General features: G+C 29.0%; 2 protein-coding genes across 4 annotated transcripts in view; one reads left to right on the top strand and one right to left on the bottom strand.

The window, feature by feature from the left end:
• The window catches only part of LOC142323995 (lysosomal-associated transmembrane protein 4A), a 124,449-nt gene extending 105,734 nt beyond the window's left edge, over nucleotides 1-18,715 (bottom strand). The window contains exon 1 of the mRNA XM_075364474.1: nucleotides 18,586-18,715. Within this exon, the coding sequence (XP_075220589.1) occupies nucleotides 18,586-18,625 (40 nt within the window). The 5' untranslated portion in view covers nucleotides 18,626-18,715. The remainder of the gene's footprint in view (nucleotides 1-18,585) is intronic.
• Nucleotides 1-26,204, top strand: part of LOC142323994 (putative ammonium transporter 1) — a 78,483-nt gene that overhangs the window by 44,344 nt on the left and 7,935 nt on the right. For all 3 annotated transcript variants that reach the window (XM_075364471.1, XM_075364472.1, XM_075364473.1), the window contains 7 exons: nucleotides 10,855-11,082; nucleotides 12,076-12,278; nucleotides 14,094-14,327; nucleotides 17,443-17,554; nucleotides 18,031-18,149; nucleotides 23,690-23,816; nucleotides 25,525-25,632. In XM_075364471.1, the coding sequence (XP_075220586.1) occupies nucleotides 10,855-11,082; nucleotides 12,076-12,278; nucleotides 14,094-14,327; nucleotides 17,443-17,554; nucleotides 18,031-18,149; nucleotides 23,690-23,816; nucleotides 25,525-25,632 (1,131 nt within the window). The remainder of the gene's footprint in view (nucleotides 1-10,854; nucleotides 11,083-12,075; nucleotides 12,279-14,093; nucleotides 14,328-17,442; nucleotides 17,555-18,030; nucleotides 18,150-23,689; nucleotides 23,817-25,524; nucleotides 25,633-26,204) is intronic.

Below are 26,204 nucleotides of genomic sequence, written 5' to 3'. Positions count from 1 at the left end.
ACTTCAATATTTCATTTACATCAATGAATTCATCAAGTCAATTGCAGTATATCCTACATCTCTCAGATTTTCTCCACTGACTTCATGCAATCATAAAGGCTTCTTTTCTTAAAAAGAAAAAAAACAGAAAGAAAAAGGGCTGCGAGAGGGGTTGTTGGCAGCAGTAGTTGGATTTAGTAAGATTCAGTGAACAATGAATGAAACGTTGGTCCGTACAGCAGCGCGTTTATATAGAACAGTTTGAAGCTAAGCTAAGTCGATTGTATCCGTTTATCGAAGTTTTGTCAAACACTGATGATCGGCACCGTGAGGTTGTACTTTAAAAAAATAGTCGGTCAACGGGTACCCCAGTAACGTGAGATACAATCAAGCCCTACACGTGGAAAAACCTTTTGATCTGAAAATATCGAGCGTGTGAGAACAGCCTCGGAGAGAAGACGACATCCATAATTCCGGCGTCATTTCTGACACTTGAATCTACCGAACCAAAATCTGCAACTACTTTTGCACTATGATCTGTATATTTACCAATATAAACTGAAGTAACTACTGCAACAAAGCTCTGCGTGTCCATTATTGACGACAGGTGCAGCTGAAACGCACGATAACCTCTACAAGTGCTCCATCGTCAATGAAAAAAGGAAACAGTATTCTCGATTAACGGGTCCAGTAAAGAAAATTACCGAAATTGGGCGTCTAAAAATCCAAGAATCCAGATCTAAAAATCTCGGCTTGTTGACATTCAGTAACCCTGCCGTAGGCCTAGACCGGAACTTACTACAGAAGACTTTCATTTATGCGGGCATTTGAAGGCTTCACTCACACCCTCCCTGGCATTAATGGCCTAAAAAAAGGAATTCGAAAAAACACTGCAGATGGCAGCAATGCCTTGGGCTATCATATCGGACATCTTCAAGACCTTGTATTCATACTTTAGGCCTTTTTGCGAATCGAAGACACCGACTTAACCGTGTTTGGTTATATTTATTGCTATGTACAATAAATGTGTGAACCTACTTTCAAAAAGAGTAACGTTAAATGCCACGCCATGTAAATTACGTAGAGCATGTCAGAAGTGCATAAATATGCAACAGATAAAAGGACTGCACTAGTGTTTGCGTGGATGGTAAAACCTAGATCAGAGCAACAGAGCAATTATTTTCACGTCACCACAGACATTCTGCTAACATTCTTCATATCTTTTTTTATCTAGCACAAGTTTCATGTTCACATAAGTTTTTTACAGATCCGTAGCATAAGCTAGTGGCACTGATGTTAACTCATTCCCAATGTGCAGAAACACAGCTTTCAGACTAGCTTTTGACAAATCAATAAACAAACACCACTCCTCTGTTTTGTACTCATGACCAAATGATTCAATTACAGACAAAACATCATTACAAAAAACAAGTCCATTTTCAAAATACAAAGAATTTCTTAAATCACTCTAAAAAAAACACTTTTGTTTTGTGGTGGAGGAGGTTCCAATCTTTTAATTGTGACCGTGAAGGTTCTGCCTCCTTTTTTGATAAATTCAGATCTCATACAAGGTCATTGAGGTCCCCTTGTATTAGTAAATGTGGTTCACCAGATGAGCACATCAACCCTTCAGTACATCATCCTGGTTTGGATCAACCCTTGCATCATCATTATCCTCTGCCAAATCTTTGTGTTGTTTATAATTACTAAGTATGAGATATTTTCTGGCAGTTTAGGCACAGACAGTTGACAGTTAACTGTGAGCCATAGGCCTCATGGCATATGGTAAATTAGGATATGAAATAGTTGTACATTTATTTTGAACTAATGCCCTCAATATTAGTCAAAAGTAACAATCAATATCATTGATCTTTTGATTCTTGCCAAATCATTGGAACAGCAAAATTCATGTACCGAGAACCCTTTGACTAGCTTCGAAGGAGTCTGACACAAGTTGCACAACAAATGTGAGGGGCCCAATGTTTGTCTTAATAAAACTAGGTTTCTGAAATTTAAATATTACCTCACCACTAATGTAGCAAAATCTGTCTGGGGATTTACACAATTTCTGGGCATTTTGAAAAATCACAATATACAAGCACTACAAAAAATATTCACTGCACGTCTTGAATTCAAAAGACGAAATGTAAATTTAGAATACATTGTAACTGAGAAATGTTTACACTGAACTATATTACATCAGCACATACACACAAAAGATGTATGGATGTCAATAGAGTGAACACTGAACACAGACTGGCAATGGCTTGAACCAGTAATTCATACATTATAATCGAAACAGATGTTATTTGTAGCATCACTTTGACAAACAATGATAACCAAGCCTGTAAGTAAGCCATCTTCAGACTCATTTTAGAATTCCAAATTTTATTGTTCTGCAGACCTTTTTTCATAAACTAATCATTTTTAAATGCTTAATCAATAAAATTATTTATTTATGTATTACAAATGCATAATACCATAACATAATTTCTGTAACATGTATAACATGAACAGGTTGCATGCAGGTATACATACGCTCTTAACATCTAGCAGAAACTGTGCGTGTCCAACACTGCCCCACTTATGGGGCATGTGTAAATGGCATTTCTCTGACTCATCAAGAAAAATAAGAAAGATTATAACTTGAAAACTAAGGGTGATAAAAAAATTCTGTGAACATTTTTGAATTTAAGGGGAAAAATACATGTAGAAAACACTTGCTATGGGACAAAATTTTGTATACCAGTGATACATAATTTAATAATTAATAATTTAATAATCTATATACCATAATTTCCCTTTCAATCCTATATATCCTATGTCCTGAGGCAACAACCACAATTCACAAATTAAACACGTAGCATACTAAAATCAAAACTTCAAGACACCTGAAGCAATATGAAATTTACAAATAAACTAAATCTGAAAAAACCTAATGTAGTGTTCAGTTAGGTACTAAAAATGACATACAAACAGGTTTCCTAACCTTTCTGTACAGACATAACATAAATTGATGCTAACAGAACTATGACTCAACAGAAAAAGATAATCAGCTACCAAGAGTTCTTTGGCAGAACATTTTGAAGTATAATTTAAAAATGAATCAATTATAATTTTTAACAAAAAAATTTATAGGATTATTTAATCTGTGATGAAACTTTGATACATCATTTTGAGCTGGAGTTCAAATGTCAAAGCATGCAGTGAAAACACCCTGAATCTCCTTTCCGTAAGAAATTCAAACATTGGCAACAATCGGCTGGTAAGGACATGTTAACAGTCTTTTGTAGTGTCCATAGTCTGATTTTCTGTGATTTGGAGTAGCAAAACACTGTCAACAGCCTATATTACTCAGCCATGATTGAGAACAAAGTCAAGCCCGCTTAGAAGAGGAAATGTATGGAATGGCAGAGGAAAGACATGCTTTTTCTTCAAAACAATGCTTGACCTCATACAGCACAACGGATGCTGAAAACTATTGGCAAAGTAGGTTGGGAGCTCCTACCTCATACTCCTTACAACCCTGACCTTGGCCCTTCAGATTTTTATCTATTTGGTCCAATGAAAAAAGCTTTGCATGGCAAGTTCAACGGCAACAAAGAGGTAAAGAAAAAAGTACAAATCTGGCTTCAAAATCAAGGTAAAGAATTCTTTGCTGAGGGGATTAGAAGACTCATAAAAAGATGGGACAAGTACAAAGAAGTTGGTGGGGATTGCGTGGAAAAATAGACAAAAGGAATGTATTTATTTAATAAACCAGCCTATTTTTGTATCTTAAAAATTTGATCTGACAAATAAGTGCATGTTGTATGTCTTAAAAAAACAAATATAAGTATCCCCCATTTGAGTCACATGAAAGAAGTAAACTAAACTATAATCCAAAACCAGAATACTAATTTGTTAAGACCCTAGTAAATTAATAAAAAATGATATTTTATGATACCTATACACACTTTTTAATTTATTAAAACTTTATATAAGATAATATTGTTTAACTAAAATGCAATAAAAGAGTCATAAAATCATTTAGTGATAATACATCATTTTTTTAAATTCCATTCTATTCTATATACAAGCTTTAAGCGCGTAATGAAATTTGTGCTATTTTATCTTACCATTATCTTTTATATGTTACAGTTTTAGCAAAACACAGATTGCCATTTCATCTATAGTTTGCAGTAATTAAATAAAAATTACTGATAAGACTGTACTCTTGAGTAATTACTGTACTAAAGACTGTACAAAAAAATATTGAATCAAGTGCACAGATACACTCCTGCTGATATAGCCTACAACAAATACAAAAATTGAACTTTATAACCGCTAAATAAATCAAATTTATTCAACTAAATATGATTTATGTTCAGATATATGAAAAAATATGAAAGACATTAAAGGACAATGCATAGAAAATTGGGAATTTAGGATACTAAATAATTAAACTGAAAGTGGGGGAATATAAAAGTAGATTCAACTAGACTGCATTAGAAAATATTAAAGAGAGAAAATAGATATATCAAGTTTTTACAGGAGGAATGAAGGAAGGGCATAATAAGGTAGAGATTGTTGAACTTTATTCTGACCTGATGGCAAATGAGTGAAAAATGGATTTTTTATCAATTGAAATTGATTTTGATGAATTATATACAGCAGCTAAAGCATTTCATCAGCAAGAAATAATAACTGAATACATGAACTATGATAAAATTTCATGTATCAGGGCTAACACACTGATAATGTGTACATCTAATCAACGGCCTGTCATAATTTTTTTTTTTTGAGGCTTAATATAATTTTCTATGGATTATTTACATCTGAGCAATAATAATTTATGACATTTAAAAACAGAACCAGTCAAATTCTCAAAAAACATTTAGACATACTAGTGTAATGAGATTTTTTACAAAAAATTTCACTCCTCCTACATGCTTCAAAAATACACACACTTTTTTATAGATTGCAACATTTTTGATTACGAGAAACACCATGCTTTCACAAAATTAACTAACAAGTGACATTACTGGACCTCAATTTATCATTGAATCCAAAAGATTAGAGGACAGAACTATTTGTCACCCACAACATAAGTTTTTTGTTTCACGGAAGATACAATAAAATCATTGGTAAAGGACAAATGTTATTATACAGAACATCTACATTTTAATACAACACAAAAAAGATGACATTAACAACCTCACCTTAAAAAAAAAAGGCCAGCCAAATAATTGTCCACAGTGTTAACTACTCGTACATCATGAAGCTATACAAAGTAGGATGTCTAAAGAACTGGCAATGCATGTGAAAAATTGAACCAATTAATTATAATTAGAAAGAAATGTACTTAGACCTGTATCATGAAAAAATTAGAAGCTAAAAGCTATTAATTTTTACAAGATCACAAGAATTTCAATATACACTACCAACACATTAAGATTAATTAAATTAAGATAAAAATACAAAAAAGAAAGGAAATGATGTGAAATATGTGAATAAATAAATTACAGTTAAAACAAAAAAATATATATATATAATATTAAATGGAATATAAACCACCAAAACACAGAAAACAGATAAGTAAACTTACTAAATTAGTTCTAAGGATCGATTTTCACAGGATCCCACAAGATCTTCAGTTGTTATTAAATTCCTTGTTAATTAGTTAAAATTGTTTTTTTGAAAATTTTGAAATTTATAATGGATGAATACACAAATTCTACTGTCCAGAAAAAACGGTTTAGATAAATTAACAAATCATAAATAAAAAATATATTTTAAAGTAATTATAGAATTTAATAACAATTGAAGATGCAGGATCCCACAAAAATTGATTCTTTGAATTAATATGGTAAGTTTAATCTATTCACACTATGTTTTGGTGGTTTATATTTCATTTAATATTAAATTTTATTAGCACAGTGGTCAATATGTTAATTATTTAAATTCTCAATAAAAATATATATATATTCATACTATATATACATTTTGTTGTATTATAGAAAACCCATGTAAATTTAAAAAAAAATTTTATTGATCGTTTTTTTTTCTATAAGATTAACAATTTGGTTACAAGCTAGTATTAGAATTACAATTAATATGATGGAGGGGAAAACAAAATTGCTCTAATGCTGAATGGAGAAATTACAAAAATTTGTCCATCACAGATTACATGTCATAGTTATTTCACAGTAATTATATTTTCCTGTATTACTTATGCAAATAACCATCAGGCTTTCATGAATGTGTGTGTACCACACATTTGTAAAAGTGCACATAAATAAACATGAAATTAGTCAAGCTACACAGTAGCTAATTAAACACAACTAGTTATTAAATAATTTACATAAATAATTGTCTATACAATTTGTTTAACTGCTCATAATAAATCAATTTGATTGCTTTCTTACCTGGAACAAGTATAATATTAAATTGAATCCTTTATGTTACCCTCTGTGCTTCAACTACATAAAATCCTTCAATCTAAACAAGGTTCTAGAGACCTCCTATTTTTTTCCTCTTTCTTGTGCTAAAAAAAAAAAGGAATTGAGAACATATAGTTTCAATTCAATCCACAGTATCCCAACATAATAATCTCATCTGTCTGTTCCTTTCTCATTAAGTACCATCTCCAAATTCCAAATATGAGTCACACCTCAAACATACTTCTTTCACTAACTGTAAAATCATTTACTGCTCTTTTCCTAGCATATACATATTTACATTTGCTGTATTTCATATTCAAATCAGCTTCATTGTACTATTCTCGAACATATTTTTGCTGTTAAGTGTTGCTCACCTTCGGTTGAAACATGTGGTCATCTACAAAGTACATCATAAGCATACAGTTGATCTACCTTTACAGACATTTCTTCACTTCTGGAGCAATTTTCTCATTTTGGAATGAAATACGATTTGAATAAGTTTGAGACAATCCACATATTTGGTGTGAATCCTTGATCAATATGAATTCTTCTTGTGTTTCCTACCTTTACCATTGTGGAATTTTCATTGCATAAGTTCATGATTGCATTCACAAGCACTGAATTCACTCCTACTACTTCTAACATATATGAAAAAGAGAAACATACATTAACCACGAAAAATTTCATTTTAACTGTTTTTTTAATACACTTTAACTTTGATTAAAAAACCTCTTGCCACAATAACTACGGAATGAATTTTCAAGAAAGAAACTGTATTATAATTGTATTAAAATTAACTGTATTATGTTGTTAATCCAATCATCCCAAATACAGAATTAATAAAATAAAATAGACACTTACCTTATTCCATAATCCAAACAGAGCACTTTCACGAGTACCTCGTATCATCAATTGCTCTATATAATTTTTCAAATCGTACATTGCAAATTACACATTAAGTATAAAAACCCTATTATGTCGTGACATAACTTTGGCTAGCTAGTTTTATTTTTATTATTGATATTAATTTTGACTTTTAATTTAATTTTTTTAATGACTTCATATTTTATATATATGCAATTTTTAATTGAATTTTAATTTACAATTTAATATTTTTGTATTTAAAAAAATGTTAACTTTATTTCTGGTTTGATATAATTGAAAAAGATCTTTTGACAATTTTAAATCTCCTGTACAGTATAGCATTTCTAATTTTAATGTGTAATTTGCAACGAATGATTTGAAAAATCACATAGAACAACTGATGATTATGGAATAAGATATGTGTCACCCTATTTTATTAATTCTATACTTGGGTTGATTGGATTAATATAATTTATATAGTGCAGAGGAATATGATTCCTGAAAGTATATATATATATATATATATATATATATATATATATATATATATATATATATATATATATATATATATATATACACACATTGACATGTCTGTGAAAGCTTATAAAAAGTTTTATTTTTTATCTTTTTTTTTGTTTTTAAGTGAAAATAAATTTAACTGGAACAGTTGACTGATAGTTTTAGTTTTTATTAATGATTTTATTAGATTGTATTCTTATTAAAAATATTATGACCCCTCAAAAACCTTTGCAGCAAAATTAATTCACTATAAATACATTAAAAAAAAAGAAAGAAATACAATGTAGGGAAAAACATTAGCTAAGGCTCTGGAATATGGAAATATTATTATCCACATCTTTATATACCAGTGACTCACAAAGATTTTCAGGACATGCTCTACAAGTGAAAATAAATAAAAAAATTCCTAATTGTAGTAGAAACATGAGTCCAGAAACACTTTTTTTTTAATTAAAGCTTGCAAAACAATTCAATTCATCTTTATTTCTACTTCAATTGTAAGTAAAATGAATCCATACTGAAATTCTTGGTACTTAAGAGATAAACTTGAAGATTTCAAGTGGTTTTTGGCCAGAAAAACTGGATAAAACTGGTCAAAGAGCTGAATCTAGTAATTCTTAAAAACATTAGTGGCAAAAAAAAAATTTGTGTCACAAAACTTCTTTTTTCTTCTTTGTTTTTGTTTGATGAATAAACTTTTTTTCGATTGTCAGTTAACAAATAATACTTTGCGAAAAAATTAATTTGAGAAAACCTATCTCAAGTAATGTAAGGAGCATCAAGTTTATGATATTTGACTTTTACTAAAAACTAAACAGACCAAAACGTATATTATAATTTTAAATCAAGATAATATTTCACTCTTAAAAATATTTAGAAAAAACAAACTACTAAAAACATACAGGTAAAAAAAAGGTATATCTGTGTTTTAATTTGTTATAATATTTCTTGGGGGAGGTGTTTACCGTTGATTTAGCTAGAATCAAAGAGCCAAAAAGCACAACTTTATTTGCAGATATAATTAATTTCCTATATTTCTGCTTGACAGCACCCAGTAGCAAAGATGGTGACTCCTGAACTGAAAGCGTTCTATGTTTTGCAGTTTGCTTAATGTGAATCTGTACTTACACTTAAATGTGCTTTCCATAGAAAATTAAATTGTGATCCTCTGAGAGATAATAACATTTGTTGCTGGCATAACTGATTTGAAATGACTGGATGTCTGTGTAAAGGGATGAGGAGTATAAGAAAAATGAGAGTACATGAAAAAATTGTTGAACATGTCAGGGAGTTTTTCCTGCATAGTAGTGAAAAGTCTGTTATCAAAGTCAGCAAAAACTAGCGATGTTAGTGATGACAATGTGTAATGTTTTAAGGAAACACTTACATAAACATCCACACAGTTTACAGCTTTCACAGGATTTGAACCCTACAGACTACAATTTATCTTAGTGAAAAAGTTAACATACAAAATGTCCATATCTGAGAGTCAGAAAATTCCTGTGAATGTTTACAATGCGATAGAGACTTTCCCAAAATTAAATGTTTTCTGTGTGTGATCCCAACAGCAAGCTTATGGGCTGTTCTTTGTCGCTAAAGCAAATGTAACAGTAGTTGCTTATTTGGATATGCTGCATACACAGCTTTCTTCAACAGAAGATGGACCAGAAAATTTTATTTTGCAACAAGATGATGCATCTCCTCACAGGCATAACTCAAACAAGAGATTGGTTGAATGATGTTTTCTCTGACAACTGAATTGGTCAGCAAGGATCTGATCACAAGAGCTTATTAGCAGAGGCCTCTTAAGGTCACCCAATCTGACCACATGTAGTTTTCTTCTTTTGAATTTTATTTTGTATTGGCTTCCATTACCTACTGATCTATCCTATTTGAGTTACAGAATTGAAGCAGTTTCGCTTCTATTAGTCCAGACATACATCTGCTGGGAGTGTGATAAAAGGTGTTTATACTGAACACTTGTAGGAAAAAACTGTTAATTTTTATTTTATATGTGATACTATATATCAAAAATATTGATATTATAAATATCAATATTAATTAAATTAACTGAATCATACCTTAGTAAATTAGATCAAATTCTTCAATAAAAAAAGTATGTAATTTACCAAAAAACTAAATTCATTCAAAAAGAAAAAAAAAACAAAAAAGAAAATCCTGGTAGCAAAATCTCTTCCACAAAATCTAGAACATGATAAGTATATCATCTTAGAAAATAAAATTCTGGTACTGCAAAACCCTGAAGATATGAACTAGATCTCATAAATCACAAAAAAATAATGTTAAAAAATAGTGCCCCTTTGGAATGGGAGTCTGAAGAATTGGTGCTGGCTATATTTAAAAGCTAAATACATGGCGAGCAGTTAATTAAAAAAGGCAACAACTAGCAAATCAATTTTTTTTTTTAAACAATTAATTCATTATGACAAACAAAGCAAGGAAATATAATCCGCATTATTCATTTTATGAGAGAACTGTATACATACAGTTCTCATATTACACCTCCAGTGTGTGTTGGATTACAATCTACATAATGCATTAACTTATTGTTTTAATTTTTATACAAAAACATTAAAGAACATTCAAACTTACACAATGGAAGCTCATAAGGATGGAGCCTCCTATTTCAATGAGCCAAACATACTTGTGTGACAGCATGCCAGGCCCACTGAAATGCAAGAGATGATGAAAACATATTCACTTTTTTCACTGCGTGAACTGGCTGTGACAATGAACAAAATTACAATTAAAGCAGCTGTCCTTGGCAGATTTAAAACTGCAAATGCTTTACATGCATAAAGGGCACATATATTATCAGCACTAATAATAATAATAATTGAGAAACAAGCAAAAAAAATCTAAACAAGATTCTTTTCATGATTGATCTAGCAATTAGAAAGGTGATAACCATTATAAAAATATTCTCATACACATATTTTCATCCTCATATAAAATATCATATATTAAAATAAATACATGATAACACTGTACAAACAATTTAAATGTTACTGTAAATTAACTAATTTTCACCTTTTTTTTGTTTCAGTCATCAGTGCTATATCTTACTGGCTAATCGGTTACACACTAGCATACAGTCAAGGCAATCAATTTTTAGGATATTCAAATTGGGCTGGTATAGGATTATCCGATGACAAAATGTCCCATTGGTTTTTTCAGTTTGTTTTTGCTGCAACAGCAGCAACAATTATTAGCGGAGCAGTTGCCGAACGTTGTAATTATATTGCATATATATGTTACTGTGCAGTATTGTCAGGTATCATACATAAATTTAATTACCATATTTTAGTCAATTTTCATAATTCCTATAATTAAATGAAATCCCTCATTTATCTTGTTCTACAACTATGTTAAGTATTCAGAGAAAAGGATGTTATGTTATAGGGGTTATAAAAATGTTTAATAATTGTCAGATACAAAATCAAATTAAGCATAATTGCACAATAATAGGGTTCAATTGCTGGGCCCAGATTTATTTTTAATATTTATTAAGCAGCTACAATCAATGATTAAAAAGTAAATAAAAACAATATATAAATGAAACTACTGTGATACAATCAAGTGTTAATGTGCATTAGAGATAGATACATTTAATGGGGGTAATTTATTACCATTTAACCTAATCAGAGGCAATCCCTATTTGTGTTCATCATCCCCTTTCTGTTTCTGTATCCTTTATTCCTTCTGCTGTGAATGAGTGCTATGGAAAATTGGGAGAACTGCCACTCTAGCTCCACCATACTGGGCACCTTCTAGTAACCAGTGGGGAAACATCTTTATTGACATTCAGCGGGCTGGTGACCCTCTATGCCTGCAGGCCTCCAAGGATCATTTATTTTCATTAAACGTAACTTTACAAATATGAATTTTAATTTATTTAATTTTTAAAAAAAAGAAGGATTATTATTTCATATTCATAAGTTCCACAACAGTTGAACTGTGTTTGAACTGCGCTTTACCTATTAGGTAAAGCTTTACAACATCTAACTTATGTTTGAATAAATTTGTATTCTGCCATGTAAGCAATAACTACACTCTACTTACAACTAGTACTAAATGTATGATGAGTATCATTAATCTGAGATAAAGCACTTCTAACCCCAGCCATTTGTAATACAAATGGTTTTATATTATGCAAGTAACAGCCATAAGAAACAGTAATATAAACAAAAAATTAATTCCCACTTTCTGTAGAAAACTTTACAAAATTAGTTCTAAGGATCCTACTTATTTTAGAACTTGTTCCTAGGATTTGTATACCCTGTTGTATCACATTGGGCATGGACAAATGAAGGATTTTTAAATAAAATGGGCTACAGTGATTTTGCAGGAAGCGGTGTTGTGCACGCTTTAGCTGGTACTGCTTCATTTATAGCAGCACTTTTTATTGGACCAAGAACTGGGCGTTTTACCAATGGGAAGTCACAAGATATGCCTGGACATTCTACAATGGTAAATATATTTTGTATAATATATTTTAATTAGTATTTTTTTTTTACACTATATCTAATTACTATTGTAATTGCCTATATTAAAAACACAAGTTTTGGGAAAGTGGTAAGGTAACTAAAATTGTTTTAACACTTCAGTAGGCAAGAAAGGAAAACAAACAAATAAGTAGTAACAAACATGTAAGCAGTAGGCAAACTAAAAACAAGCAAAAAAAAAAAAAAAAAAATTAATAATGTGTTGCATCACATTCAACAAACAAACAATAAAACATTTCTTATTTCCTGTTGGTTACAGTGTTCTAATAATGTTAGCCAGAAGCAACAACTCACCAATAACTCATAATAACAATCCACTCATTAACTAACAAAGAGACTACTGACCTTTCAACATCCATTACATGTCACAAGCATGTAATCCATTACATGTCCTACAAAATTTTTTACATAATAAATTATTTTTTTATTATGTAACTAACTCTGTTAAATTAGTCGTAAATTCAATCAAAAATTTTACATAAGAGAATAAATAAAATATTGAAACCACTTTTTAATCAAATTCTCAAGGCAGTTTCAGTATTAGTTTAATATGTTTTGAGCAAGATATTTACTAATATTGTCTATCATAGTGAAGCCGTATAAAAAAATATCTGAGAGTAGAGCAAGGTCTTGTTTTAACTCTACTTTTAGTCCAACTGTCTGCATATTTTGACACAGTCTGCAGACATTTTTATAAGTTTACAGAAACATTCCATGCTACTTAAGTGATTTTTCATAAAATTTTCTGTTTCAAAGCAGCAGGTATTATTTTTCTTTAGCAGGATGATTGTGATGCAAAGTAGAGGGAGTTACAATTGAAAACTGCTAAACATATAGTCCCTCACCCTGACATCATTAAAGAGCTTAATATACTTTTATAACTTTCTTCTTGCACACTATTAGAAAAAAATAAATAAAAGCTGGCACAGTATTGCATGACTGTTCTGGCTAGTCAAGTCATACAATACCTTGCACAAAATTCTCAAAAAAACATTTCAACATTTTAGGTTCAGGGTCTATAATTAAAAAGATTGTAGTCATTTTTTGATAGATTTATATATGAAGTAAAACTTACAAACATTTTTGAAAAATATTTCAACTGAAAGGTGATAGAGGAAAAGAAAAAACATATTTTAATTTTAAGAGGGAATTGATTTATAGAAAGAAAAAGAAATTGGATTATTTATATATGAATCGTATGTAACAAATTTATAAATTTTTCTCTAAAACAACTCTTAAGAAAATCAAAATTTGTTTTTTCACGATATCTTGACCCCCCTTAATGAATTTTGAAAAAAATTAATATGAGCCAGATTTAAAGAAAATTGGTTTGGTCAATCCTGAGTAATAAGATCAAAAGCAGTGCAACACATGTACATACATATGTACCCACATACACATAAATATGTTTTTTTTATCTAGATGAATTATTTGGATTCTACAACAAAGAGTTGCAAAAAACCTGATACCCCATCTTTTGACACGATCACCATACTTTCCCCTTCAATACAGCTATTTTGGCTATACTTACCAAGAAAGTAATATAGGGATATAATTCAAAAACTGCCTTGATAGCCATCAACCAAAGATGCCCAGTGCCCCAGAAAACAGTCCTCATGCAAAACTTCCAAAATCAATTTTGATCAACAATTTCATATTTTTTTATTTTATTTTTAATTTGATTTTTTCACTTTTGTTATAGAGCTCAATTTAAATGAATTCAATATAAATGAGTAATGGTCTACTACACACAGAAATTCTAACAATAATAAATTATCAGTTAACAGGTCTTGGAGGATTGCTATTGATATCTGGATTTCTTGCATTCAATGGAGGATCATTAGGTCATATGACTTATCCAGGTGATGGAGCTATAATTGCACGTGCAATATCAAACACAATATATGGAGGGTGTGGTGCAGGAGTAATAGCATTAATATTAACAAGAAGTGGTATTGCAACCACACCAAGCTGGTCATTTTCATTTGCTCTTAATGGAATTTTAGCTGGTATGGTAAGTTTACTGAATTATGACACTGATTAAAATATTTATTAATCAAAGAAGAATCTTTTTTTATCACAGTGTTAAAATAAATAAATACATGAGATATACAGAATTATCGCTACGTGAATACTTGTGCAGTACACCATATCTTGAGAAGTTTCTAAATATGTATATCTATTCTACAAAATTTACAAAAAAATGGTAGGTTATGTTGGAATGCAACAATCAAAAATTCAAGAAAGAATTTATATTTTGACATAGTAGTAGATTAGTAACAAATTAAAATGGAATAACAGTGTTGAACAGTTCTTTAAAACTATGCAGTTTATACATAGTTTATGAAGTCATACTATATACTTCAATTATGGAGTGCAGAACTTAAAATGTCTCTTGCTGATGGATGTTTTTATGAAATAGCAGTTATGTCTTATCATGATGAGTACTCATAATTATTGAATTAATGGAAGGCATAATAAATACCATTCCAATCCTTCTAGATCATTGATTATTTTGAAAAGTTAAAAGGATAGCCTCCACTGGGAGTGTTACTCCCAGTGCATCATTCTTGCATCACAACTCCCTTTTAGTAAAGAGTAGTATCACCAAGGCAAACTGCTTTATCTTAATGGACTTGTAAAAATACAGTATTTATTAAAAAAAATCTGACAAATTATACATTCAATTGCACACAGCAAAACAAATTCTTTCATGAAAATATTAAGGAGTTTCTATAAATGTTGTATCTGTTTTACAAAATTTACATACTGGTCAATAGTATTTGAATTACAGGTTCTAGACAATCGATTGTCACAAAAAAAAAAAAATCACATTTATTGAGATATCCCTCCATAATTTTTTATTCCGCAAGAATATTTACCTAGAAATTTGTTTATGATAATAATAATAATAATAATAATAATCATAAGGTAACAACGTCAGAAAAATTTTAACATACATATATATAAATATATATTAGAAATTTCTATTAACAGCGAAATGAATAAACAATGGTATAGGTTGTAACCACCACACTGGGTAGACAGCATTGTGTTTTTCATTTACAAAACTCTGATATTAATGCCACCTAATCTATAGAAAATGATATGCAACCAACTAATAGGTCTTTACAAAAATACTTATTCTGATTTAGTTATACGTGACAGGTACAAGCCAATGAGCAGTTGTAATGATATTGCTAGGTTTATAGTACACAGTGGGGTTAGGTGACAATACAATCTAAAACTACAAAAAGATGTTCGTAAATTATTTTATAAAATCCATTCTTTTAGACATTCCAACCTTTCCATTAAGCATTTTATCAACCCTATTTTCTATACAATTAATGAGAAGAAAATATTTTGTTTGTATTACTGTGTTAATAACAGTTAGCTAAAACAGAAGTTTTCAACCCTGTTCACCCTCAGAGTAATATTTCTAATTTGTACAACTCGAGGGCCTAGTACAAATCTACTTTTTCTAGTACAAATAATACTTTTTAATCAAATATAAATTCTTATGCTAGGACCTATACTCCCATGCTAACTCAAACTAGTCTATTTTTCAATATACAGTACTTTTGATTTACAAAATATTTCCTAAATTTTTTACAGAATTTTTTGTATCCATCCTTTGTTGGTAATAATTAATTAGCAATTATACTATTTGCTTAAAAATTTAGTTTGATAAAAGTTCTATTAGAGAAAAAGTGTGAAATAAGCCTATTTGACTTAATTCTTTTAAGTGTTATATATTCATTAAATTCATTTAGTTAGCACTGAATGCAACAGTTTTTCTTACACAAATAATGAATGAAATTAAATAGGATTGATATCCTTAAGAGTTTTAAAAACACTTAAGAATTTTTATAAATTCTAGTTTTTTTATAAATACAAAGTATTTGTAAAAAACTTAAGATAATAAAACTTTCTACAGGTTTTATAGAGCAAATATTAAGTTGACATTGCTAGGCCTAATAGTTCAGGAGACAGGCACTTTATATTACATCAGTTCATCACTGTCATTTCATAATTATTCCAACTTCTCAATAGATTATTAGGTTATAACCCTATTACGACACAAATAATTATCTGCCTAGCATGGTACAAAAATTACATTACCAAAAAAAAATTGGTTGTTCTGATTAGAAAATCTTTCTTAACTTGATCCAAAGAAGGTCTAAACCATACTATTCATAACAGCGATTCTTACAGACAGTTGCAACCTATTTTTACCAAACACATTATGCCAACAAGTGTATTCAGTGTTAAGATGTAAAATTTTAATAAAAGACGCACTATTGGAAAAAACTGGCACCAGCTAAAATTCTGACAGCCCTAGATTTATAAATTTTTTTACATTTTCTTAAATTTCTCTCAGAAATACCTCTCCTTTTAGTTTTAAGAGAGAAAGATAAAAAGAAAATGAGAAAATTGGAATTTATCTCCAAATGAGGTACAAGGTTAATCCTCGGTTAAGGATAATTTCATAAAAAAAGGTTAGGAAACCCCCTTCTTATAAAAAATACAAAAAAATTTTGCTTATAAAGTTTAAAACAAGCAGCATTACTACTACCTCCCACGTTGTATTTTGAAAAAGGATAGATATTACTATATTTATTAAAGAAAAAAAAAGAAGAAACAGGACAACTTAATTCAAATCACAACTATGCATTTATATGTACCTAAATATTATCATACTTATTGAAAACTTTCAAAGGTATCTATATCACTGTCATATATTTATAGAAACTGTGAAAGCAAACAAATTTAGTATAGACTCCACAACCATATTTTTCTTTGATGAGAATATATAACAACGTAATTTTTTTTGCATGTTCTTCAATTTAATTTAGCATTTGTGTTATTTTGTAATACATTAATAAAATATAATGCTCTGCTTAAATAAATAAATGAATTTAAAGTGTTCTAACATAATATATCATTCAATCGAGAAATACTTCAAAAATATATTTATTAAAGAAAAACAAAAGTTGTTTAATTAGTCACTCAAATACATTGGATTCATCAATATGTTTCCAAAAGATAATTAATATGGATATTAATTCACATCACAGAATTAATTTGTCTTTGTAAACATTTTTTAAACAGATTGAATATTTTCACAGGTTTCAGTGTGTGCAAGTGCTAATACATTACCAACAGTAGGATGTTTTACATCTGGAGCAATTGCCTGTTTTATATTTTGGGGTTTACGGTCATTTATGGAAAAGATAAGAGGTAAATGGTTCCTTAAAATAAATATATAAGCTTACTTGACTAGCTTTTAAGTTATTGGAAACAAACTTTTTGTAGAAGCTTACTAATTGAAATCTGCTGATTAAATAAAAAGTATGATTTCAACATATTTACATATTATATATATATATATATATATATATATATATATATATATATATTTATAATGCTCCTTTTGATATTTACTATATAATACTACAACATAGCTTATTTATTTAAACATAAAACCAAAGATTTCTGACAAGCAATCACATAAAATTTAAAAATTCATTGTAAGACTTATACATAAAAAATAATTCTAACAAATAAAAATAGAACTAATTAAGATATTTACTGTTCATAATTTTGCACATTAAGAATAAATAATATCATGGCTTTTTTAATGATTAAAATTATAAGCCTACAAGTATACAACATATTTTCATATATATATTATACATTATATTTCAATATTACAGTTGATGACCCATTGGATGCAGTTGCTGTTCATTTTGGTGGTGGATTTTGGGGAGTTATATCAGGACCATTATTAGAAAAAAATGGACTAATTCATGGCATAACAACTAAATCTACTCAAGTGAGTTAAATCTTTTTAAAAAAAAATTATATAAGAAAGCTTCATATGAATATGTTAATCATTAACATGACAATTTCATATGTAACTACTCCATAGTTAATCTTTTTTACTTGTACAAATGTCAATGAGAAATAGTAGAAAATGGCTGAAGTCATTTTCAGCAGACAATATTCTCTTCACAGATTTTAAAAAAAATTCTATTCTATAATTAAGAAAATTAAAACTCCCATCAAAATAAAAGTAATTTTGGAACTTAAAAATAAAAAAATTGTTCCCATTACTCGAAATGAGACTATAAACATTAAAGGTACAACAATAACAAAAAATAGATTGTTACAAAATTCGAAGACAATTCGTAAATTCTTACACGTAATTAATTATCATGTTGTGAGGTTAGGTAAAAATAAAAAACGTATATACATAATGAAATTGTTACCTTTCCGTAATCGTCTTGGGATTGTTATTGATAACATCATTAAAGATATTAATTGAAATTTATAAATAAAAGACACAATGATGTATAGCTATTTAGCACACGATGACTAAGTTACAATTAACTCCACTGAACATGATGTTAACAGACTACTCCCGCGTTGTATTTTGAAAAAAGATGGCGATAACTATATTTGTTAAAAAAAAAATGGGACAACGTAATTCAAATCACAACTATGAATTTATACGCAAATATTATCATACTTATTAAAAACTTTTGAAATTACTTTTGCGCTAATATTTATTAAAACAATAATGAAAAAATGTAAAAACAGCCATCGCTAATAGAAAAAACAGTTTTCTACAAAATTAATCATATTGCTTATCAAAAAATAAACTCTATAAGCTATTGCGAGGAATATTAGCGCTTCAAGTGGTAGTTCAATAAAATTAATTACTTTCATTTCCATCGTAAGTGAATTCTGGAGTGGAATACAATAATTATTTTTATTATTCATCAATGTTTTAATTTTCGTGTTTTCATTATTAACGGGCTGGCATAAATAATTCTTTTTATAAATCTGAATAAAATATTTATTATTTTTTATATAATTTGCCACCATAATTATATCTAGGTTGCGAAATTACATTTTCTTTCAGTATTAAAAGGTTTTCAATAAAACAGCCAGTAAGATCAACAACTTAAACGCGAAGAATTTAAAAAAATTGATTTCTCATCATTGTCTGCCGATCTCCGTGATGGAATAATAGTTAGGTATAGCATTTTTCAAATGCTAAAAAATTACATTTCCACGTAAAGCTTTAACAACTTCTGGTGAATAATTTCATTCATAACTAAATGCATTTATTTCTACTTTTATGTTCAAATGACACATTCAGCAATCTTTTGCAAACAAGGTTACTGAAACCAGAAGGTTCAGCAACCTGCTGGTTTCAATAAATATAACCCAACATACTACAAATTAACACTGGTGTGTCTATTGTAAAAATTTTTATACAAAATTCTAATATATAATTATTTCTGTCTTCAAACATTCTTAATTAAGTTTTGTCATTCTCACTGGCATATTGGCCTCCATTATTTTTTTCTTTTAATAATTGACACATCACTTGAAACACCTCTATTTGTGTTTGACTTTCCAACAAGTTGGCTATCATGTGGTACCCTTGTGCAACATATTTTTAAAAAATGCTTTAATGATAGTTGAGCAATTTTCAATAATTAAAAAGGAATGCAGAGGGTCACACATTTCAACTAGCTGATCCTAGAGACAACCTTTTAATATTGCTGTGTCCTGAAAATTTTTGAAATCAGCTTCAGTGAAGTCACAAAATGATTTAAACATGTGTGAAAATAGAAGAAAATTTTCACAATCACAGTTTTGATTGCATTATAAACAATGTGCTACACACCCCACACCTACTTCTTTCCTTCAGTTTGAAGTACAGGTTATTTTTACCATATTTCATTCCACCAAAGTTTAGTATTAGTGTTGTCTGCAGAAATAATGATTTACTATTTTATCAGCAATTTCCATGGCTTTGAATAGTTTTCATAAGATGCTGACAAAGAATTTCAATTGATTCACCTGGAAAAAAATTTAAGTAGTTGTGATCGAACTAAATCTGGCAGAGAACAGTATCTAACAATTACTGGCACATTCTCAGATCAATGTGGTTACTGTACATTTGCAAAGAAAATGCAGAAATGAGAACTGCCTGTCTAGAACGTCTTTAATCTTCTTGGAGGTGCTAAAACATTGACAGCAACTGCTTACATTTTGTCTATGCATTTGAAATTTTTTTGTTTCCAAATTGTATTTAGAAAGCCAGATATAAGTCCATGAATTGAATCCGTCCACATCTGCAAACAGCAGATGTGGATGGATTCAATTCATGGATGCATCTGCAAACAGCAGATAAGGATGGATTGAATTAGCAGCTACTGCTTGATTCATACTGGAACGTTGCTACCAATGTTGGATGAGTTTTGAAGAGAGGCAGAAATTTTAAACTTACAAACTTGATAAAACTTCTGTGAAAAACAGGAAATTTAGTGCCTTGCTTGGAGCTTGTTGGAGCTCCAAGAGAAAATTCCTAAAAAGAGGACTGCCCCGGAAAAACTGGGACCCTTACAGAATACTAGAATATACAGATTATCATATTAGAATATTAAAGAATTACTTAAAATGTATATTATAAAATTAAGTTTCCTTTATTGTAAACTGAAAACCAAACATATGTATATATATTTTGCAGAGTACTCGAATATAACCAATCAACTATGTACATCTTTCTCTAAATTGCAAATTCTGCTAGCTGCACTAAAAGTTAAAATCACCTACAAGTACATTTAGCAGTGAGCCATTACATCCAACTAATATAAACTTCATTGAAATGATAGATTCATTTTATTCCAAAAATCAAAATAATTTTGCTTATCATCCATCTCTGAATGAAATTCCTGAATACATTACCAAAGTGACATACTAATGTAATGGAATCATCTAATTAGTCCAGAAATGATAAAGAAAAAAACAATTTTTTGTCCAACCTTTTTATGGTTGTTTCAATAAGACCAAATATATTAAAAAAGTACTTTAAGTACCTAAGTGATATTTAAACTATGTACTTATCTTACCTTAAATTATGTTATGATAATTATGGACATTAAAGAAAAAAAAATTGACTTACCCTTAGAGTAAACTTTTGAGATACAAACCGACACATAAAGTTCATATCTGGAATAATCTTATTTTAATTCAATTTTTTCCTTCAAGAATTTTTCAATGCTTTAAAATTGCGTTTTTTGATTAGAGGGGGTTATGAAACATCAAGATCTGGAAAAACTCAAACATGCAATATTTGTCAAGATTAACATACTTTCCCATATATTGTATACTGTATAGCCAAATAGTATAACTATGATTATATAGCTGGGAAAGTAAAAATTAAACCTGTTCTGCTTTTTTTAATTATTATGCTCAAGATGAATTTTAACAAAAATTTTAAGCAATGAAAATTTACGAAAATAACTGTATAATCTTTAATAGCAAATTATTTGAAATATCAAACCATTGCAGGACAGTTTCATGATATACAAATACTTTAACTAAGGAGCCCTAAGTTAAAAATTCTGGTACCCAGAGAAACAATGGATGGGCCGTATTATAAATATCTAAACATATGCAGAGTCCAAGATTATGAATGTAATCATTATGATTTATACATTTTTATAGCAATTTAATAAAATAATTTGTAGCTTATAAAGTCTGATAAAAATCTCTATAACATATGAAATAAAACTTTTACTAATAAAGAATTGTAAAATATTTATTAAGTGACTTTACAATATCTGATGGTCCCTATAGTCACATGTTTATTTTTATTTAACAACTATTAAATAATACAGTGGAATAAGAAATGCTAATAATGTTTTAAATAAGTTTAACATACATATAATTAATGCACATAAATTTATTATTTTCCAATTCTACATTATGATCTCCAAACTTCACTTATTTTGTTATAAACAGCTTGCTATCTGATAAATCTGGTATTATTAAATATCAAATACATTTAAATATTAATAAATCTCAATCACATTGATGTATGTAAATGCTATTAATGCAATCACATCAGTAATATGTAAAAAAAACAAAAAAAAAACGTTTAAAATACCACTCTTAAATCAAATGTATTAAAAGGTAAAAAATAATTTTAGGACGGTATCTCAGAATGGATTGCCAACAAGCTTTGAAGTGACGTAAAAATATGTGAAAGTCATAGCTTCAAATCAAAAATTTAATGTTTTTGCCAATTTTTTCATATGCGTGATGAAAGGTCTAAAGAGGGGGAGCAAAGATTTGTACTTTGTCATGAGCTCTCCACTCTTTAGGCCATTCATCACGCATATGAAAAAACTGGAAAACATAAAGTTTTTAATTTGAAGTAATGACTTTCACATAATCTTACATATCACCATCAAAGATTGTATTCATATCCATTCTGAATTACAGTCCTAAAATTATTTTTTACCTTTTAGTGCATTTAATTTAAAAGTGATGTTTTAAACATTTTTTTACATATTTTTCATTTTCTAATTCAGTCTTAATAAGTTTATACTTCACAGCTGTGTTAGCAAACAGGTTTGAGCAATCTTTTGAAGTTTTCATGCCTCCAATTTCCAATACTGCAAACAAGAGAACAGGCAGCTTTAAAAGTTTATATATCTTAAAATACTAATGTATGTACTCATATACACTTCAAACCTCACAAAAAATGGGGCTTTAGTCTCATTTATTAAAATCTATCTTGCATTCAAGCATTGAACCAATCAAAAATTTCACTGAATACACCAAAGGAAATTCCAGACTCCAGCCATAATTTAACCAAAGTTGTAGGCAATTTTTTCTTTGCCGGGTGTGTGGTCATGTGTTCAAGTTCTGTCAGCAGCAAAATTACTTTTTTGATTTTTTTTTCACTTTTTTTAACCTTTTTGATGTTTATTTTTTGCAATTTTAAGGTGATTTTGATCTTAGTTTGTAATCTACACAGGGAAAATGCACACTTCTCAATTACAATCGAAGAGGAGTAATGACTTGTATTTACTAGCTTATAAGTATCATGAATTATCAGATATAAATATTGAATGTAATGGTTATATGAAATTTGAATTTTTGCCTCCGCCATAGAAAAAAACTTTCATTCAATTTAATCAATTGAAATGACAATATCACAAACATGGATAATTCTTTCACTAAGAAAATATGCATGTAAACAAGGTTGCATAAGTTCAAGCGGAATTTTTTTCACTAATTAACGCATCTTAGCGACTTGAAAATGTTGCTAAAATGTGTTGTCATCAGGAGCAAACCTGTATGCAAAATTTCAGAGGGAATGGATAAGTGGAAGTGCTTCAATATTCAAACTGAAAGGTTACATACCATGAATCTTACATAGTCCAAGAGTGGTAAAAACGACTGATTAGAATACAATTAGCTACTAGTCCAAAATTATTTTATTTTTTTCAGATTTATAACAAAGCATATAGCAGCAAAAGATTCATACAATTTTTTTTTTTTCAGCAACTACTAAACAACTTTTATGGAGTAGTAATTATTATAATTTGGTCATTAATAACAAGTATAGTATTATTTGGCATTTTAAAAATCACAGGATACTTAAGAGTTTCTGAAGAAGAAGAACTAAAAGGTAAAACATTATTTACAACAATTAGGTAATATTTACAACATAAGTTTTGTAATATATATATATCTAAATAAAAATAAACATTATATAATATCCTAGTTCAAAGTCAAATCTGAAATAAATAGATTATTATCCTATTACTTTACTATAAATTAAAATTTACTGCACTATAGAATATGGTTACGTTTTGAAACAAAAACTAAACACAAAACAATTTGTGTTTATATCTTTCCACAAGACCATATTTTTGGAGCTAGAGTAGCTTTAAAAACATTATAGAAAACAATTTTTTTATCATTAACAGAGCTGCACAAATGCTGAACATTCTGCCAGTTCAAAACAGGTACCATGTACAAGATCACCAATGAATAAACTGCATATTAATTTTAAAAAAGATATTCTGAGAACACTTCCAGTTCATATTCTGAAAATAAGTTTTATTTATTCTTTTATAAAATAAAAATACTGAAAATATATTAACTATAACCTGCTTTGTTTTTGCTTTATTGCAGTTTGTATATTTTTGATATTCTACACATACATAGGGACCATTTGATATGTTTATACAAAATCAGAAGATAGTGCTCACAGTACATTGTTGAACTTATTCTTAGTTTACTTTACACCTGCTAGAAGTTTATACCACATTTCAGCTCAATGCATTCTTAATTCTGTTTATAGCAGTCATATGAGTCAATGAAGTAGTGTAAGTTGTGAAAAGCTGGATGGAAGAGAATTTTTTGTGGTGTTCCAACATTTGTAATATGCAAAGGAAAAACTGCAAAAAAATATTATGGTGAGTTATCTCCATTGATTAAAACAGTTTACAAGTGATTTGATTATTTTTGGAGTGATTCTGGACCGCCTGATGAGCAGAGAATTAAAATTTGTGATTTGGGTGATGGGAGAATAGTATATGAGATCACAGAGACGACAACGAGTTCGTCATATGAGTGTTACAAATGTGAAAACTGTCTGCAAGATGGACACATTGTTTATTCACAGTTAATCAGAAGCTTGCATGAGTGAACATTTCTAAACACAGTTTGAGACAGCTTCAAAGTAATTAAGAGGAATTTTTGCATTGTTTCATAATAGTTAATGAAACTTGGATACATCATTATCAACTGAAAACTATGGAACAGTCAAAATAGTGGGCTGCAATTGGGAAACTTGCTACAAAGGAGGTGAAAATATTCCATTAGTAGAAAAGATGATGACTACTGTTGCTTTGGTTTACTCGTGACATAATCTTTATTAGCTTTCTGGATAATTGGGTAAAATGATAACCTATGCAATATTATGCATCTTGCTGGATCATCTAAATGAGGAAATAAAAAAAAAAACTATATTTGACAAAAAGTACGTTCTTTTTCACTAAGCACCAGCTCATTTCTAAACAATTACTATAGCAAGATTGAGTTACACTAGCTGAAATGAACACAAAATTATAAAGTAATTATTAAAACATGTGCCTAAATTGAAGACTAGCATAAATCAAACTAACTTAAGCAACGTTGGACAAAGAGTATAGACTTGAAACAAAGCTATCTTGAAAAATAGAAAAAGCTGTTTTTTTTTTTAAAAAAACTGTGCTTTCTTTATTTCTGCATAGACTTACTTATACACACCTCTAAAAAGAAAAAAGTATTAAAACACTTAAAACTATTTTTAACACATAAAATACAATGCTATTTCATTTATTTTGCAGGTCTTGATGTCTCTTTACATGGTGAACCAGCATATCCAAGTACTGCATGGGGTGGTATAACAACAGAAAAACAATGTATAAAAGTACAGGAAATGCCAAATGAACTTCGTAAGTAAAATATTATTTTATTTTTATTTAAAAATTATTTTGCATAAATATTAAAATACAACATAAAATGTACATAATAGCATTATATAAACTTTTTCTTTAAAAGGAACAATCTAAAAGACTATAAAAAAAATGAGTGCCTTAAATTTAGATTTTTATAAGTTAAGCTAAATTTAAAACAACTACAAACATCTTAGTTAATTTGGTGCAGATTTCAAAATTTAACAAACTGAAGAAAAAAAAATTTAAAAAACTGAAAAAGTTTTGTTTTTAACTTTTAAGCTTTCTTAATTCAGTTAAATATTTACTTTAATCTTTATTTAAAATCTGGACATGCATAAAAAAACAGCCAATATGAAAAACTTGCACTTGTAAGAAATGCAATGGTTGGAAACCTGTATCTTCATAAAAATAACAAAGCATACAAAGAAAGAAATTTTTGTAAGCGTAATCTAAGGCTCTCTTGAAGGTAAAACTATTAATTATTTTACTTCAATTTTATTAAAATAGCAAAAGGAATACAGAAAATCAATCCAAAGAAACTGAACATGATCTAAGTGTGTACATAATGT

The sequence above is a fragment of the Lycorma delicatula genome, chromosome 4 (genome assembly GCF_047948215.1).
Source record: "Lycorma delicatula isolate Av1 chromosome 4, ASM4794821v1, whole genome shotgun sequence".
Lineage (NCBI taxonomy): Eukaryota > Metazoa > Arthropoda > Insecta > Hemiptera > Fulgoridae > Lycorma > Lycorma delicatula.
The sequence above is the reverse complement of the archived record's forward strand: the minus strand, read 5'-3'. Positions and strand labels throughout refer to the sequence as shown.